The sequence below is a fragment of the Lissotriton helveticus genome, chromosome 8 (genome assembly GCF_964261635.1).
Source record: "Lissotriton helveticus chromosome 8, aLisHel1.1, whole genome shotgun sequence".
Taxonomy (NCBI): domain Eukaryota; kingdom Metazoa; phylum Chordata; class Amphibia; order Caudata; family Salamandridae; genus Lissotriton; species Lissotriton helveticus.
Window position 1 is genome coordinate 35,166,636 of NC_136069.1, and position 20,305 is coordinate 35,186,940.

Genomic DNA, 20,305 nt, shown 5'->3' on the forward strand with positions numbered 1-20,305 from the left:
CAAAACGAGAGGCAGTCCGCCAAACACTGAGTGCACGAAGTTTGAAAATATTCCCAGGACTGCTTCAAAGGGTGCTAACAGTCCCGAAAAAAGGGTCTTAAATACATGTACAATACCACTCGCATCAGACATGTTAAAGATACGACCTAACATTTCTACGAAATGTATAGGGCAGTTTGTCGATAAAAGCGCACGTATCTCGCAGAAGTCCTTGAAACTTGCAGATCATATGTCTCTTTGGACGAGGTCAGTGGCACAGTTTTTTGTAAAAGAATGGCTTTCATTCTGCTTAAAGTATCAATTCGTATAGAAGAGATGTTCAGTGAAGGCCATAGTGGCGACTCCCCGTCTGTCTTGGTTTTAGGAAACAATACTTGCATACAGCAAGTGACCCTGGCTGACAAGTTACGAGATAGGCTTTTCCTGGCAACATGCCACAGCAGATGTGATCATTCAACATTAAATAACTCCCATTCGAAAGTTGCCCAAAAATTGGATTTATCACTGCAGCCGGAGAACCTTGCAGGTGGCAGGATAAGTTGTTCGAAGAACCATCGCAGGCTCCATGTAAATTAATATCCTGGCATAAAAGTGTATCACTTAGTGAACTTTTACAGTTTGTACCACTAAAAAATACTTATTTTCCCCCACTCCAACATTTGTGTGTATATGGTAAATCCCAGGTTGACTTGATGTATTCTTTACCCAACCTTTCATACAGGCCCGCTGGTATATGTTTTAAGCAATACTGAAAATTTAATATCGTCACTGGCAGAGTAATGGTGCCATGTATTATCCATTTGATCGTTGGTTTCTCAGAAACAGGTAATGGTAATCTTTCCAGTTTTTCTATGCTCAGCACCGTATAGTCTGCTCCCCTGTGTGCCAAAGAGATTTGTTTGTCTGTAAGGTTAAATGCAGAAAATAATGAAGTGGTGTTGATTAGATGCCTAGGCACATAGCCTGAACGAAGATTTTATAACGTCCAGCCTAGCAGCATTATAGAAAGCAATTGTGACTATCCATGCTGTAACATGAGCAAGTCCTGTTCAAATATGTCTATGGCAGAGGATACAATGCTCTCCAAAGAGTCGTTAACCCATTGTCAACTACAGAGAGTGATTTCTCTAAATGTAAACAATTAATTTCTCGTATCCGTTCTGCAGTTTCCATTTGCGTGATTTTCCGTGCTTCTTTATAAGCAGCATATATTCCGGCGTACATGAAACGTTTATGACGTGGTATACGAGGCCCTAGTCAAAAGTCCCTCAAATCAACGCCATCTTTAAGTAAAGTTAAGTGTTGTTTTATCTATGGTAGTGTGGATTTTTCTAGCCACTCAAGGCATAGTTTTCCTACACTGTATGATGTTACTATCCCTGGATGTTGTCTCTGGGCATATCTTGGATCTGGCCTAGTAAATGTTAATCCTTGTGTTTTGTTCAGGAATCTATCTTGACAGTTGTTTGTGTCTGTGGGCCAGATTAACCATTTTTTCCAAAAAGGATTAGTTCTGTTCTGTTGTAAAATATATTTTACGTCTACCTCCTCATCTGTAGTGTCATCACTATCTGGTGTGGGTTTAGGTATAGACGATTTGTTTAAATCTTTTATCTTAGCTAGGCCAAGACAAGATGTTTGTTGAACAGTGTCATTTAAAAAAATTATTTGTTCTGGGATGATGCAGGCTCTGAATAAAGCTTCTACTCCCTGCACCTGCCAGTCTTTTGTGCCCCAGACAGTTTTCGTCTTGATGCTGTCTTTCCAAAAGTCAAATCCTAAAGTAGACAATGAGCATAAAAGGCAGTAGAATAAATTTGTTTAGTATTGGTCAACATATTCCACCTTCCTGTCCTATTAATAGTTTTAAAATGAAAGGATTCTGGATTTGAAACATTAAAACCTGAAAAGTATGGACATTTTCCATAGAATGTTTTTGAGCTACCCTTTGGCGGCGTTGGGCAATGTTCCCACGATTATAAGAAAAAAACGTTTCTAGGGTTTGCAGATTTGTGCAAATAATGATGACCATAGTGATTATAACAATACATTTGTTCATAATCTGATGAACCTTCTAAGTATTCATGTTTTGTAAATTTTGCAGACATCTCTAAGTATGACATCATATTATTAACAGTCTCAAAGTCCCAATCATCAGAAAATGTGCTGGGTGAAACAAAGTCACTCAAGGAAACCTTGAATTGATGTAGAATCTTCAACAGCTCTGCAGGACCGAAAATGTCATAATCAATTCTGTCCCAGGCTATACCACCAGATATAGGAACGGCTGTGATGTTCACTGATGACAAGTCTCTTTGTTCACGATGATAGGATTTGTGTGGCTTCAGGAGCAAGTTGATGTTCTTACTTGCTTTGTCCAGTTTACTATATGTTCCATTTGTCAGCGTTCCCAAAGTTAATACAAGAATTAGCCAAAGTAGGAGAAAAAGTACGGCTAACACAATCCAAAGTTCAACCCATGGTGAAACCAGCTTAGTTTTTTCAAGTTCATGAAAAAGTTCTGTTACTTGTTCTTTAAAAGTTTTATTTGTTGGCGTTGTTTCGGGCTCACTGGTATCCTTGGAAAACGTATCAAAGTTAATGATATAGCCAGAGGCAGTTCTGTCAATTGTTGGTATTGCATCAGGATTACTGGAAATCACTGGAGTTACCGGATCTTTTGTCATATTAGTGTACTCGGATGTTACATCATTGTAGACAGGTGATTCTTGATGAATTGTTATTTGGGTTTCAAGAGGCACAAGTTCCATGGCTTTGTTGCATAGTCCTTCATTTCGCACTGCAGATTCTTCAAAGGTGATGAGGCTTTCAGTTTGAACCTCTTGGATAGTAGCCAGATTTGGTTGTCTGCTACATCTTTGGAGTCCACTCGGCCTACTACTTATGATCGGCCACATGATGTGGTTTTACCAGGTCGATGGATATGACCCTTTTTTCCTTTCTTCCAGCAAGGGGCGGTAGTAACACTGTCCTTGTCCTGTGGATTGCTAAAACAGGTACTGGTTGCCTGTAAGAAGGCCCAAATTCCTTCTTGTCCGTGATCTTTTCTCTGACCAGATCCCCAATCTTTGGAATCCAGGCAGGCCTTGCTGGGGCGGGTGGTTTTGCTTCAGTGGTCATTTGCTTCTGTATTGTGTTGCTTAGACTTCTTGTTTTATTTAAGTCCTGCAAAACAGCCAAACAGTCTTTGATATCAAAGGGCTTTTGTTCTACCACTGAAGTATGACGATCGAGGTCTTTGACAATCATTCTAATACCAAAAAGTAATTCATATGAAGTCATTCCACCCAGAGAACTTCTTGGCAGATTGTTTAGACTACGTTGGACACTTATTAGATGTTTGACCCACCTGTCACCCGAGCCTTATACCCTAGCTGTTATAGATTGCTTTATGTCCCGTTTTTTTCTTTCCACTACAGAATTTCCCTCAGGATGGAATGGACTTGAGTACCGCAATCCAATGCCCAAGCTGGCCATGGCCTCCTTGTAAACGCAGGACCCTGGTCAGAATGTAGCGTGCCGATTGCGTATGTGCCGATAAAGACTCACAAATCTTTTATAACAGTTCGGGCGTCAGCCAAGCGCTGAGGTCACATCCAAATGAATCTTGAGCAGGAATCCACTTCGACCATGATATATTTATAGTTGCCATCCCTTTGTAAGGGACCACAGAGGTCCAGGTAAACACACGCTAGTGGTTTATCTGAAATTAAAAGGGGCATCTGCGCAGGACGTTTCACTGTTGAAACCTTCATCTTTTGGCAGATTTCACATCCTAGAACATAGTTCCTAGTTTGTTTCCTCATGCGCGGTCACCAGTATCTCTGTTTTAATAACAACACTGTGACAGAAACACCAGCGTGTGCAGAGGTGAGCCCTTCTTGTACTGCTAAAATTAATCCTAATCTATGTTCCAGGTTTGGAATTACCCTATCCACCACTCCAGGGATTCAAGCACAAGGAACATTATTTGCATCAGTTATGTACGAGTATTTGAGTGGATAGCCTTTTGGTAATGTTTTACCACTGTTCTTTTTGACAGCCTGCATTACTTCAATGTCTATTTTCGTTTTCGAACGAGTGATTGCAGCTACGGAAGCTGCTTGCACAGCTGCCTTCGCGGCTTCATCAGCCAATGAATTCCCTTCAACGTGAACGCCATCACTCTGATGACTTTTGTAGTTCTTTCTGTAATAGAACTACTTTTCCCAAAGCAATTTATGTTTGATTGTGCCACCTTTTGCATCTTTGAAACCGTTTTGACTCTAGTTTTGCAAATACTCATTGTAAGATTGGACGCAGTAATAGGAATCGCACACTAAGAGTGTGGGGAATTCGTGATCAGTATTTTCAAGTGCCATCTTGAATGCTTGGATTTCAGCTCGCTGAGCTGTACAATCTCCGAGAGATTGCGTTTTAGTGACCATAGGTCGGAATTTGACATCGCGCCAGCGACCTTTAACGATCGCACACGCAGCACTATAAGCTTGTTTACTCCCAATTGCGTGCTGTGCTGATCCGTCAGTGTATATTATACATCCATAATATTCTACAGGCAGAATTTCAATAGGCAGAGGACATTCTTGTTCATATTGTAGAAATTCTTGTGTTTTCAGATAAGGGTCAAAAACGTATTCAACGTCTATTGCAGCAAGAGAATTAACCCATTGTATCCATCTTGGATGTAAAGTCTTAGCATTCGGAATGCTTGCTTTTGTCACTGCCTCTAAGGCTGGTACAGGTGTAATGACAATTATGTGTTTCCCCTGTGCGAGGGCTCTTTCCTTTGCTACTGAAGTTTGAACCGCTGTCAGAATTTTTTCTGTAGAAGTGAATTTCATTTCAGCTTGTGTGTACAAGTGTTATTTATAAGCTATTGGTAAATTTTTCTACCTCATTAAAGTTTAAGTACGTGAATCCGCATCTTCTTGGGATGATTCGGATTACAAGGTTGCGTACATTTACGCGTGTCTTCAGATGTGGTGTTGCCAACATGTCTATTGTTGTTGCCAACATGTCTGTTTGTACTGAACGCAAACTTTCTGTGTGTTTTTAAGTCCAATTCATTTGTTTGAAATCAGGTTTGATTAATTTGTAGAGAGGTTTAACCCTTTCTGCGTAGTTTAGAATATAAGTTCTTCTGAAGTTTAGGAAACCTAGAATTGACTGTAAGTTTTTCAGCGTTTTTGGAGGTTGGAGCAGCGCACATTTCTCTAGAAAGTTTGCTGCCAGGCTTTTGCCTTCACTTGATAGTTCATATCCTAAGAATAGGACATTGAGATGGTCAATTCTTGAATTTTTTTCAATTGAATTTCTAGCCTTCAGAGGCGAACCCAAGTATAATGGTGTTCACTCTTTTCAAGTGCCTGTCCACATTATCATCTGTAAGGTAGATGTCATCGACATAAGATAATGCCTCATCATCATACTTTTGTAGTAACTCTGTTACTCTGACTGAAAATAACCCTGGACTATTCTTGAATCCCTGAGGGAGACGACAGAAGTGACCCTGTCCCCCCATAATTGAGAAAGCGGTCAAATACCTGCTTTCAGGTGCAATATTTTGACAGAAGAAACCGTTAGAAATATCTAATGTGGTTTTAGATTTTTTTGCGCACGATGTTATTCATCAGTGCTGCACTGTGTGCATTTTGTACTGCAAAAGTTTTGCAACAAGAATTAAGTGCCTGTAATCCAAAACTAGACGAAATGTATTGTCTGGTTTGGAGACAGGAAACAAAGGATTGTTCATGGACGAGGTGCATCTATCAATCACCCCTTGGTATTCAAGTTGATCTAATATCTCCTTGACCTGTTTTTTAGCTTCTTGCTTAACTGGATACTGCCTCTGAGAAGTTGGTTGAGTTTTTACTGGATTTTGTGGAGAGGAGATTCCTCATTCCATCCTACATGATTTTTATATAATGCAGAAGCCTGGGCTACAGCCCATTTTCTGGCATATGTGATTTTTTTATGAATTGGAATATGATTCGAGAAGGCTGGCATAATGATCTCTTCGCCACGTGGGCACTCCCTGACAAATTCAGGTGGCCATCTTGTTCAGCTAGAAGAATGTCATAACCCCTAGAGAGTTTCTCCCAAAAGAGTGCTCTTATTTTTGTAGTTATGTACCCCTCCATCCGGAGTGTTACTTCATATAACTGGTGTGGTACACTAACCCTGGTATCTGCAATTTCAACTTGGATGCATTAATTCAAGTCCACTGTCTCCAGATGATCCTTCAGGATCTTGCGAGCTATGGTGACTTCTGCTGCACTGTCTAGCATTGTCTGGGCCCACTCCCCGTTCTTGAGTTGTGTCCTCAAGATCCTCGGCATGTCTGATTTTTAGACCTGCTACCTTCTTTTTGGTGAATTGAGTTTTCTAGTTTTCTGAACGTGTTGATCGTTTTTGGACTTCACACATTCTTCCTTTTGTTCTGACTGTCCTCTTCTTTCCGATTACTGTGAGGAAGTCTGAAAGGTACGAGAGGAATGTGTATCAGTATCTTGATATCTATCAGGTTTTCTCAAATTATCCCTGTTCCTGAGGTTATACCTCTTTTCAGAGGGTTCCTTTAGAGGAGACCTACCTCTGGATTGAGAACGCTTCTCTTTAGGAAGTGTCTGTTTAGTGTTTTCCCACTTCTTTTAAGGAGTAGTGAGAGTGTTTTTAATAAAGACCTTTTCAGAACTTTCAGTCAGTTGGGGTTTCACTGGTTTACCACCCAAACTGTCTCTACCTAGTTCTTCATAGGATTTTTCAATTATTCTGGTCAGTTCATATGGTTGCTCAGTTACATCAAGTTCTTTTAGTTTTTGGCGGATTGCCACGGATGCTGCTTCACCTTTAATATTAGCTAATATTATAGCTGAGACCTGTTTGAAATCCTCCAGTAATTTCATACCTAGATTTAAAGCAGGCTCCGGCCCGTACTCATTTTGAATCTGTTTCAGGACGTCTGGTATCACCACCATGGACGGAACACCATGTGTTTTTGTGTAGATTGCAGCAAAGACTGTACCCAAAGTGTCACAGTCCTCTAGGTGTGGTGCAATCCCCAATGGTAAACAGATTGTTAGAATCCTGTGTTTCTCATGAGGTGTACTATCAGGGAATACTGCCTCGATTTGAGTAATTTTTTGAGCTATCCAGAATGGAATTTGTTCCCTTTTTGCGGGCAATTTACCAATGATTGATTGTATAGTCTGTGGTGTAATTCTATTTGTATTCCCCTGGTGTTGGGTGTTGTGTTGTGGAATCCTTATAGGAGGTTGAACAGTTAGAGTCCGTATGACATATTGAACCAAATGTCTATGGATTTTCATTAGTTGTTTCAATTGAACTAATAGTTCTGCATCTGATATTCTTTCAATGTCAGGATGTGGTGTGTAGCTGGCTATTTCCGGCCATGTTGCTCCTGGTCTACCGAGCGGCCTGAGCCTGGTAATGTGATTTTGATGTTGTAGGGCGCCTTTAAACCAGAGCGCATGCTGGTATGGAATTTCAATATCCTCGAAAGGAATGTATTCCATTGGAGGGTCCTCTATTTTGTAGTAGTGGAACATACTTGTGTTTGGATTAACTTCAGGGAAAACAATCCATGAATAGAATACCTCTCTCTGCCAATATTTGTGTGCCTCTATGACAAAAATTACCCTACCACATCTTGATGATACGCCATTCGCTATAAGTTTTATAGTGATGGTTTTCCGTAGATTTTCCGGTATGATTATAGCATCCGCCTAGACTTCATTAAAGCCTGTAGTGTCAAGACCTGTGGCCAAAATTTCACTGTTTTCAGTGTCACTATTTGACATTTGTTGACTGAAAGTTTTGCAAAGCAAGTTTCAAGGAAACAAAGATAAGGTGCACAATATTTTGGAACACTGTATCCTTCAACGTTGAACAAACCAAAAGCTAATACATAGGAGTTTTTTCGTCCTACTCAGCTATGGCAGATATTTTATCCTTTTAACCACTTCAGACGTCTATTGGAGTATTTACGGGGAAAAAGGGTTCTCTGTGAAAGCACGACTGAGTTACTTTAGTATCTAGCATTAAATTAATGCCTTACCAAACGTTGGGCGCCATGTAGTGTAGTTCCTATATTCCCAATAGGCTCTGCGCATTGGAATAGTATATACTATAGATGTGACGCAGGACTGAGGTCGACTAGGTCTCTATCGAATATACTAAACTTAATAGTGAGTGCCAGCTAGCTCAGAGGTCACTAGAAACTTTCTCGAATTCACAAGAAGGGATTAGTTTCTGACAAAGTCTCCAGAGTCGTGGAAACAATAGATAAGCAAAGTAAGTAAGTAAATATATCTTTATTCGATTGTTTACGTATAACAATCATAAAAGTACATTTCATAAACATTTATGCACACAGTAAAAATTATAAGAAGAGTGATATCACATTGGACATAAACACAAGCGTAAATGCAGGATTGTAGTTTAAAAGAGATAAAAATACAGTAGAAATATAAATACACTCATCAGCAAAATTAATTAACCTTCCATGCTTTTTCTGTGTTTAAGTGCTAGTTTTAAAAAGCTACAAATAAACATAGTACATTCACTGTTTAACATTTGGAGGTAATAAAGTGCAGGTCTGAATTGTAAAAAATTCAACTGTTTAAGTAGAGGTTTTAAAAACAAGTTACGGGGGACTGTATAATACTGACAGAAAAATAAAAAGTGTGCCAGATCTTGCGGAGACTTATTGTCGCAGCCGCAAGCTGGCAACACTTGTCCTCTATGTGCCCCACTTGGTACAGCTAGCAAAAGATGGATCATATTGAATCGAAACCTTGTTAGCAAAAAGCGATCATATCCAGACAAAGGCCAAGCTAGGTAGGGTTCCATATGTGAACATGTTTTTGTTAGAACATGCTGTCTCACACTATTTTTCTTGTACTCACTCTCCTCCCTCGCCAAACGCCTGGATAACATAAAGGTGTTCTTCACGAATGTTACATCAGTTTTAGTTATTGTCTCAGGGGCTAGAAAAAGATCCGGCCGACCTAGTTCAAGGAGACATCTTCTAACGTATTTTAACCACGGGATCTTAAGCCTCCCTTCCCACTCTAATGCCTCTTGCAAGATGTTTCTGGTGAGGGGTATATCTATGTTTAGCCAGCTATTTAGCCAGCATAGCAAGGGATTCACAGCTAACTTGTCACTTAGATAAGGGATACCAAGTTCCTCGTGGACGGAGAAGTTTGCCGTTCCCCTAGGTAGCCTTAAGACCTGCTTTAGAAAATTGTTCTCAGTAACCTCAAGGACATCTAAGGATTCTGACCCCCATATTTCACTCCCGTAGCATGCGATGGCCGTGCTTTTGGCTTGGTATAGCTTCAAAACAGCAGCCACCGGGCTGTTACCCATTTTCTTAGCAAAGTCCACTATTGCTGCATTTGCGCACACTACCTCACCCTTTTTCTTTTGAATTGCTGGTGCCCAAGTTAATTTATGGTCGAAAAGGACACCAAGATACGAAAAAGTCTTGGTTGTCGGTATTTTTTCGCCATTTACAAAATGGGGGTATATTTTTTTGGGAGTTAAACCTGTCATCATTGTAAAGGATTTTGAATTGTTGATGCTCAGGCCTCGGGAGTTCATAAATATGAAAAAGCAGTCTAACAAGGTTTGAAGACCGATCGCCGTTCTGGAAATTAGGACGGCGTCGTCCGCGTATAGCAGGACGGGCACGCCCTTCTTTCCTATATATGGGTAGTCTGTACCAGTTTTTAGTAGGTGCTCCTCCAATTCATTAATATAAAGATTAAAAAGAAAGGGGGCTAGGATGCACCCCTGCCTAACACCCCGATTTATCCTAAAATCCCTGGTTACCTTCATATCTTGGGTATAACGGACGTTTGCTCTTGTGTACGAGTGGAGAGCGGCTAAAAAATTAACCAGGTTTTGCTCCACTCCCATTTTCTGCAGGACCTCCCAGAGCCTGCCTCTGTCTACGCAGTCGAAGGCGGACGATAAATCCATAAAGGCCATATGGATGGTCCCTTTTCTTGCTATGGTATATTTGCTATTTATTAAATACAGGTTCAGGCATTGAGTTATCGTGGAATGACCTGGCCTGAACCCGTATTGTATTGGCGACAATATGTTGTTTTCGTTGGCCCATGCTATCAGTCTGTTTAAAATGATACCCCCCACCACCTTAGCAACTGAATTAATCAGCGATATGGGTCTGTAGCATGTTGCACTGCCATGATCGCCCATCTTGAATACCGGCACTATAGTCGAGGACCCCCAGGATTTTGGGCAACCAATTAAAATTCCAGCATTTATAACTGCGGTAATAACTGGGGCCCATAAAAGGATATTTGATTTAAATAAATCGGGAGGAATGCCATCAGGGCCAGGTGCTTTGTTGCTAGTTAAATCCTGAATCCCCTTTGCCACCTCCCCCACTGTAAAACACAACAGTTCTTCATCAGAAGTTTTAAAAACAAAGTCCGCTTGTGGCTCGTCACTTTTAAAGATTGTACTATAATGTGATATCCATTCTTCCTCGGGTATGTTGGTCCCAAGCGTAGGGTTGCTGGGGTCATCAAACATAGGCTTGTTTATGATGCTCCAAAACTTAGAACTGTTACCCAGGATTGCAGGGTCGCATAGAGATTCCCAAATGCCTGCTTTCACTTCTTTTTTCCGAGCTGCCAGTACTGTCTTGTATTTAGATCTCAGAGTCTTTATAAGAACAGGATCTCTTGGGGTAGCCTTAAGTGTTTTTTTTAGATTTCGTCCGGCCTTTGAGCATGCTTGGTCAAACCATCTTGGTTGGTGTTCATAGTGGCCCTTCGTTGGTATGGTTAGCAATTGTCCGATTCTGTCAACCACGATGGAGAAGGCAATTAAGGTCGCTTCTGGCAGGGTGGTGGGAGAGACACAAAGGCCTAATTCTTGACCACAGCTAGTATTGATTGAGCTGTACAGAGAGTCACTGTTGACCTTTGACCATTTCAGACGTCGATTTCCGTTTATTGGTTTTAAAATGCCACAATCGGGCCGTGGCTTCCTGTGTTCAAAGAAGCCTCCTCCAATTTGGATGGAAAGAGGATTGTGGTCACTGAAAATACTTGTTTGGATTTCAAAATCAGTGACTAGATCGACAAGGTCTCTCGAAAGAAGAATATGGTCTATATAAGAACCATTTCCATAGCCTTTATACGTAGGGACATCAAAGATGTGAAAGTCCTCCGACATGGACATTGCAACGGTTAAGTTCCTGTCATCAATTAAGTTATTGACGTAAGTGCCACGCGACGAGTGGTCAAAATGGAAGCCAGACCTATTATTACATCCTAAGAGGCCAATAGGTGTCATTTCAGGATTGCCACATGGATGCGCATTAAGATCTCCAGCAATGAGGGTGCTTCGAGGCAGACTTGTCGCTTTTGCTTTTAAGAATTTGTGTAGATGGAGGATGTTACACTCCCTATTTGGAAGTACAGCGTTATAAAAGTTGATAAGGGTGAGTGCCCTTTTACCACTCCTAAGCACCAGGGCTTGGATATGTCTGTTGTCAGATGCTCTATTTGAAACCTGGCAACTAAGTGCGAGGCTAATATAAATTGCCAGGCCCCCCTTTGATCTTCCGCTGTTCGACGGGGCTGCTGGTTGGAAAAAACTTTGAAAGCCCTCAATGTGTGTGTTTGCATCTTCCAGCCATGTTTCTTGGAAACACAGAACGGTATCGTTTTTTTATATAAGCCATCCATATTGGGTCATTAACCTTAGCAGCCAGACCAGCTACGTTCCAGGATAGAAGTTTTATAATGCGTTGTGCTGTGAGGCCTAACCCTGCTATCTGGACCTTGCTTATAGGTGAAGATATCGCTTGAACCCCTCGATCAGTCGTTGTGTATACTTGCGTTTCATTGCTGGTAAATAAAAGATTAGCGTCACTAGGGACTGTGCATTGAACTTGACTAGAAGGATGTGAGCGAGTGCGCCCATTCAGAATCAGCATGCTCTCAGAATGTTGTACTAAGGGAACTGCCCTGGATGTATCACTAGCCTCTTGGATGGAGATATGTGTACCCTCCGAGGCGGTGCTCGGTGTTCTATAGGAGAATGCTTCCCTAATTGATGACTCAGGAGGGGTAGAATGGGGGGGGCGAAGGTACGAATTGTCAGTCAATCTCATCCAGATAATCTGGAGCATAAAAAGCGTCATATCTGTTTGAGATGGGAACCCCGTATTGTGTGTTTGGAAGATGTGGGTATGAGTAGTGCTGCTGTTGAGGGCGAGATAAAGGCTCCCTTCTCTCTTGTTGTCTTATGTGATAGCTATTTAGCCTACTCGACCGTGGGGGTTCCTGTCTATAGTTAGTGAAGTTCATTGGGGTGGTTGGGCCATAAGGCCATGTGTTTTCCCTAGGTTGATAATCAACTGTTGGCTCAAGCAACCCACCCTGGCCGTGGATTGACTGTGATTGTGTCATATATTGGCTAGGATTGTTTGAGGGGTAAAAATAACTCAAGGCCATGGTGCGGATCAGACTGTTCATCACACCGCTTTTCCAGCTGCTAATAAAACTAGCTGCACGACTGTCACCGAGGGTTACCACAATACAATCACCCTCAGTCGATTTAAATCTGTTTCCCACCCAGTCTACCCTTCTCACATGTGAAATATGACCATGTATATGTTTGGGAATCGGTCTATGGGTTGTAAGCCAGTGTCTCACCTTGTTTTTTAAATCCACTTGAGATTCTACCCTCTCGCCCGCTAGTTTAGGTACTCCAATCATAACGATGGTGTACGGGCTGGATTCAGGTGGAAGATTTATGTGGGGTGGTCTTTTAGCTACCGCCGGTTTTGACAGATTATCACCTGTTTGGTTCGTAGGTATACTCTGGTTAAAAGTTTTAATTTGTCTCATTGGTTCTACATGGGTTGGTACAAGTTTGACCGGAGAGCTCTCGGCGGCCCATTCACATTCCTTAATTTCCATGTCAGGTAAGGATTGAGGATTACTCGGAGTGGCAGCCACTGTGAGGGGAAGATTAACTCCTCCATCTAGGATTGTCGCCGGTTTAGTAGGAGGGTTCTTTTCCTGACAGGTTGGCAAATTTTGTTTGTTAACAGTGTTAGCTGTGACTTTCTTTACCCTGGCGTTTTTGTTGCTGGTTGAAGCGAGGGAGCTACTAGCTGGTATAAAGATAGAGGTTGATTGTCGTACATTCAGTGTTTTAAGCAAGGTGGAGGATGCATCATTTTGGGCCCTTTCAAATTTCCCTAATGACTTCTCAATGTTTAGGACTCATAAGCATTTCACTCAGTCAATCGTGCATGCTTCGTTTCTACAGAGTTGTAGAGAAATAGAGAGACAGGCGTTTTCAATAAAAGGTTTATCGAACAGTCTTCTTTCTCATACAAGAGAAGTGAACTGCTACAATCGTTATGCAGGCTAAAAAGTATAATGCGTACAGCGTAAACAGTAATATGAAATTATACTGTAAGAGCATTGTATGGTTTCTAAGCCATATAAAATAACATACATAAATAGATAGACTAAAATACTCAACTGGTGCTTCTAAAATACGCCTACCCCAATGTACCTAACCTAAGTCTAGTACAAGGGAAGAAGTAAGTGTGGTGTAGCATAGGTTTAGTTTTCTTTGCCAAGAATCTATCCAAGATTTCTCTTAGGGTCTAATCAGCTCCATACCTTAGATTTAGAATGAAGGAGGTCTGGTATCTCTCTGTCTCGGACTCGATTTCCTAACACCCCACAAGGGGAGCTTGGAAACACTGGAGCTGGATTCTCCCGAGAGAAAGACAGTCTCTGATCAGTGCGTCAGCTGGAGGGTCGGCTTCCTTCGGCACTTGCTGTAGCGAGCTGCGTCGGGCAAGTAGATAGCCGAACTGCTCCAAACCACCGTGTCTTGCTAGAGCAAGTGAAGGCATATTTATACCTGAAGGTACCTAGTTTGACGTAAAGTCGGACATAATAACGTCATCAAAGAATCCCAAGGGAATGGTATTTCTTTGAAAACTCCATAAGTTATTGGACAAATCAATTATCAAGCAAGGGGAGGTTCCCTAGCAACTTAAGCCGATTTTTCAATAAATCGTTGTGGCTTTTCGGAACTGGTGGAAGTAGCCATGCCTGTATGATTTCTATGCCTGTATTAGGGCAATGTGAATTGTACCTATGTAAGGGCATGAATCGGGAAACTTCAATATGTGTCCTAAAACGCTACATAACAGGTCCCCCAGGAGCAGTGTACAGATATCTTGTGGCTCTCCTTTGCAGACAAAGGTAGAGACAAGCTCCTCACTGTTAGAGAAGAGGATGCTCATGATTATACAGTCCTGAAGAGAGAAGGGCTTGGTCTAACCACTGAACAATACAGGATAAAGTTCATAGATACAAAAAAGGCTCAGACTCAGGACTGGGTTTACTTTGTGGATTGTGCTACTAAGGCTCTGTAGGGCTGGTTATTTGGCAGTAAGGTGTGTGATTATACAGGATTGTACAACCTAATTATGAGGGAGCAGATCCTTAATAATTATCAAAATCAGCTGTTGCATCAGCACCTGGTAGACTCTGATCTGACCTCTCCCCAACAATTGGGAAAGAAGGCAGACAAATGGGTCAGAACCAGGGTGAAGCAGAAGGTTCGGAACCAAGGTGGTGACCAGAAGGAGCAAGATTCTAATAAGGGTGGGGAAAAGGGTAAAGACCAGAAGTCTTCTCGTGGTCCCCAAAAATCTGCATCTGGGGGGAATCCCAGTTATCCAAGAAGAAAGGCCAGAAGAAACCATGGTGGCAATTGTTCCTCCTAGTTTAGCTCCAAGTGGTGGTACTAGGAAAAGGGTGTAGTAGGGTTAACCCTGGGTTCTGAGATGGACTCTGGCCTAGTCAGAGTTCCAACTCAGGCTGTACTGATTTGTGAGTCCCAGTAACTTGGGCAAGTTCAGACAGCAGCCCTTGATCAATGGCTACATATTGAAGACCAGAAGCCATGTTTTCCAGGCCCTCTCTCTCAATGGCACAATAGGGGTGCAATAGTCATGTGGCTTTTAACTTCCAGCCCCTGGGTACATTTCCTATTCCATATACAAGGGATTTGTAGGCAATTTCAAAATTTCAATTAGAGTTGAGCCAATGTAACCATGTTTAAAGGGGAGCACAAGCGGAAGCACTTTACTTCTATTTAAGAGGGGTAAGAGTGCACAGAGTTCGAAATCCAGCAAAAACAGGGTCCAGATAAGGTGAATTTCCCACTCCAGCACTATGCCGTTGAGAGGTTAGTCACTCGTGGAGTTTTTAGATCACTTAGTTGCAATTGATCAATAAACAACTTGTACAAGCCCAATAAGCGAGCAGGCATCCTGCTCATTTCCTTAAATACTAGCGCATCCCACATTCTATTGTGTCATTTTGCAACTTTTACTGTGTATGAGCTGGATGCTAATTTAGGACATTGGAATGTTGGGATCCCATTGAAGACAGTAAAGTGCTCCCGGTGCCGTATGGCCAGTAGAAGCCCAGAGCTCCAACATTCAAATGTTGATGTTCACAGCTGCTGTAAACAAAGGCAAACAACCTTTACAATGCAACTTTTACAACGCACTACCATTACAACAAAACTTTTACAACGCAACATCCATTACATCGCATGCCATTACAACGCAACCATTACAACGCATGACACTACAACGCATTCCACTACAACACATCTCATTACAACGCATACCATTACAACGCATAACATTACAATGCATAGTACCCTTACAATATCCAACACTTACCCTACTGTTGCACCCCCCTGGAGTTAGAATAGTAATTCTAACCCCTACCCTATCCAACACTTACCCTACTGTTGCACCCCCTGGAGTTAGAATAGTAATTTTTACCCCTACACTATCCAATACTTACCATACATGCAATGTAATGTTATCCGTTGTAATGGATATTGCGTTGTAAAAAAATGCGTTGTAAAGGTATGCGTTGTAAAAGTATGTGTTGTAACGTCATGCATCCGTAAACAAAAGGCCTCATAGTGCCCGAGGGAATTTCATTCCTCTCGAGCCCCATGAGGCCTTTGTTTTATTTCCTAGAACATTCTGCCCTCTAGTTGTGGAATGTTCTAATAGCCTGATATCCCTCCATAGTTCCTGCATTAAAGTCCCGCTCCCTTGTTAAAGGCCCGCGCCTTCCTCTCGGGCCTTTAACGATTTAAAGGGACTTTATTGGCCAGTATAGCCCTCTACGATGGGTTCTAAGGCTATAGTAGCATCTATAGCCCACTCCATACATATGGGCACTTCCTTACACCACCCAATCCCATAACTAGTAGAGCAGTGACTTGTTAATGCATCTGCCTATGTCACTGTTAGTGGTATTGGAGTTAAGCCTGACGGACATACAGAAAGTAGAAGATTGTCACTCTGTTTCCATGTCTAACACATTTGTAACTCTTTTCTTTTCAGCTACTGGAAGCTGCTAAAACGATTCTTGGAATCTGCAGATAAGTTTTTTATGGTTGGACACAAGGTCATTTACTACGTTTACACAGACCTTCCAGAGAAAGTGGAGTGCACCACAACACAAACTGATCGAAAGTGTAAAGTTTACAAAATGTCAACCATTGACTCGAAGATTCGAGTTTTCATGAGGAGGATGGAAATTCTGCAACTCCACATCAAGTCGAAGGTCATAGACGTGCAATATTTAGTTTGTGCCGATGTGGACCTGGTGTTTCATGATGAGGTGGGAGTGGAAATCCTGGGGGACCTCGTGGCCACGCTGCACCCTGATTTTTACAAATACCCACGAGGTGGACTCACGTTCGAGAGGAGGGAATCTTCCCAAGCATATATTCCAAAAACCGAAGGCGACTTCTACTACCAGGCTAATTTCTTTGCCGGCACGCCTCAGGAAATTTATCGTCTGACAAAAACATGTGACCAAGCCATTAAAACCGACGACCTAAAAGGTATCATTGCAGTGTTTCACGACGAAAGTCATTTTAATAAATATTTGTTACACCATAAGCCCACAAAAATCCTCTCTCCAGAATATGTATGGCGACGGGACCTCTATATGCAACCAGAAATAAAAACAGTAAGAATTATTCACGGAGAGAAAAACGTATAAAACACTTTGTTTTGCCCAAAATGAAATTACTTTCGTGAAGTCAGATAAGCAAAGTTACCTGTGCAAAAAACATTATTGCCTGAACAAAACCAAAAACAACTACAAATGTGACTTGGTGAGTTCTCAACTTATACTTTCTTTAGAGTAGGCCAATCCGATATTCAATAGGGCGCATTTGTTAAATGGGGAGAGAGAGAGAGGAGGACTCATGAACTCATGAACACATTATTATAAGTAACTTGATGAAGGAGCTGTAAAACAGAGGCAAATTGCTACAGCCCAGCTGGTAAATAGCAATACAGAAATACGGTCAGGCAGGGAACAGCTGGGTTCTCTAAGACATTACAGGAAGCTGTGTGAATGCACCACCTACCTCTACAGATAATGACTACCACTTGTGATACTAACATAGAAAATGCATGCAACCATCTGTATTGGGGAGTGTGCACAGCATGAGCTGCGTCGCCATCTGAAGCATTTCCTTTGCATCCACAGGATCTGTCCTCTCAGTCTTTGGCCTGGAGATGCCTGTTATGCCTGTTTGTTACTTCACATCAAGATCAAGGCTCACATACTCAGGAGGTTCCTGGAGTGCCAACAGACCTGCCTGTGGCTTAGGAACTAGTAAAATGACTAGTAGTAAAATGACAGTGGTTTGTGGATACCAAAAAGTAGCAAAGTGAGGAAAGTTACACGGATTACCTCCGTTTCCCGAACATTCATAAGTCAGTAACATTTGAGAGAGACTCTAAAAAAATGAGGGCCATATTATCAAGAAAGGGCGATACATTATCGCCGCTTTTATCGGCAGGAAACTGACGCTAAAGCGGCGATAATGGGCTTGATGATATGCCCTTGTGAATTCCCATTGAAGCCCAGGTTCTGGTGTGAACCTGGGCTTCTATGGGAATTCACAAGGGCATATTATCAAGCCCATTATCGCCCTTTCTTGATAATATGGCCCTGAGTCTTCTACCGAATCTAAGGGAGTCACTCCTGGCTTCTTTATGGATTCTCACGCACATAATTTTATGTGGCGCGTTACATCATCGTGTCCTCACCCGGTGTACTTCCCTAAAGTAGCCTTAACTCTTCTCTTGGGGGACCACTTGGATATATATGATTGAGGAGGTCAACCGAACGATCAGGAACAGATTAATTGTCTGTAGGTGTCCTTCAGAGCACTTTATTTTGTTAGCATTAGGACACTTTTGGAATGTTTAGGAGTTACAGGTCCATAAATAGGTCCTCCGTAAGGCACATAGGGCCATATGTATCAACAACCTGAATTGCGATTCTCAAATAGCGATTTATTTAGAAATCGCTATTTGAGAATCGCAAATGGAGATGTATGTACAAAATCGCAATTTGTTAGCGATTTCTTAGTATTCCTTAATTTCGATTAGCAAATTGCGAATCGCAATTAAGGAATACTTTCCGTTTCATTTGTATGGGCCAGGAGGCTCATAGGAATGAATGGGAAGTTATTCTCAATTTGCGATTCACAATTTGAGAATCACAAATTGAGGAGAATCGCAAATTGAGAATAATTGCAAGGGTTCAGGGGTGTCCAAAGGACACCCTCTTGCACCCCTAAAATTAGCATGGGTGCACATGTGATGCACATACATGCCCTAAGGGCATGTATGTGCTTCACATTGCACTTTGAAAAATGCAAAAAAGTGCATTTTTCAAGGAATTCGCAAATTACCACCAACTTGAAGTTGGTGGTAATTTGCGATTCCTTAAGGCCAATTTGCATTTTTTTAATGCTTCTTACATTGCATTTAAGGAATCGCAAAATGTGCGTCCTTATTTTGCACGCAGATTTCTTTCATACATACCATTAGCACTAATGCGTTCGCAAACGCTGAAATTCTGCGAATTTCGGCGTTTGCAAACGCATTAGTGCTTGATACATATGGCCCATAGTCTAATGCAAGTTTGACACAGGGGCTGCTCATTTGAAATGACCAAATGGGATGAAATAGGAACCTTTTCCAAACTAGCACACTGGGGAGTGCCTGGTTAAAAATGAGCATGAACATCCAAAATCTGGTAAACGCTGAGCATGTAGTATGAGAGTGTGCATGGTAAAAATGTATAGACGTTTCGGCTATCCACCCTTCTGACCAGTGTGGCAATTTGCCAAAGATGCCCTAATTCAAACTAAATGAAGTACTCTGAAGGACACCTACGAGCCTTTTAATCTATTCCCGGTCCCAAGACTGAGCTCCCCAATCATGTCAAAATGCTCACCCAAGAGATGGGTTGCACCTATTGTGTTTTTATCTAGGAACCTATATCGATATTTCTATTTTATGCCCTTGTTCGGTTATAATCGATAATATCCCTATAACGGCATAGTAATCATATCCATATTCAGTCGTAGCCCATGCAGTCACATTAAGCAAGGCTACTTCCCCGGACCCCTAGAAAGCACAACGAGTTCTCTAAACAAACCAAACCTCCAGCATCCGGGAAAATCTCCATTGCTTTTGTTTTGATTTTGTCCTATAACTCCGGTGAAGCACTGTAAGAACGGCCAGTTCTTAGTGACATCTTTATTGACGTCTTATGTCCAACCTTACGTCAAACCCGGCACCTTTCAGGTATAAATATACCAACGTTGCCTTAAGCAAACACACGGTTGTGGTTTTGGAGCAGAGCAGCTATCTACTTGCCCGAGAGCCCACGGACGCTGCCCCTCCCCTTTGACGCACTGAGAGAGACACTGTCTTTTCTCCTGCCGAGAAATCCAGCTCCGGTGTTTCCAGATACCTTCGCTGGTTACTGGGATATCGAGTCCTGAGAGAGAGATACAAGACCTCCTGCTTTCTATTTCCCAGGTACGGAGCTGACTAAAACCTTAAAGAGAATTCTTGAGTAAGATTCTTGGCAAAACAAACTTAACTTAAACTGCTACTTACTTACTCCTTCCCACGTATTAGGCTTAAGTCAGGTACACCGGAGTAGGCGTATTTAGAAGCACCAGTTGAGTACTTTAGTCAATGTATATATGTATGTATATATTTTATCTATTTTAAAGTATCATATTGCTAAGAAACCATATCAATGCTTTTACAGTATTATTTTATAATCCTCCTTTTACTGTACGCACTTTACTTTACTATGAGTAT

General features: G+C 41.7%; 1 protein-coding gene across 1 annotated transcript in view; it reads left to right on the top strand.

Moving 5' to 3' along the window:
• Nucleotides 1-17,165, top strand: part of LOC144773687 (histo-blood group ABO system transferase-like) — a 183,793-nt gene extending 166,628 nt beyond the window's left edge. Inside the window, exon 6 of the mRNA XM_078658837.1 lies at nucleotides 16,499-17,165. Coding sequence (XP_078514963.1) covers nucleotides 16,499-17,165 — 667 coding nt within the window. The remainder of the gene's footprint in view (nucleotides 1-16,498) is intronic.
• Nucleotides 17,166-20,305: the final 3,140 nt, after the last annotated feature.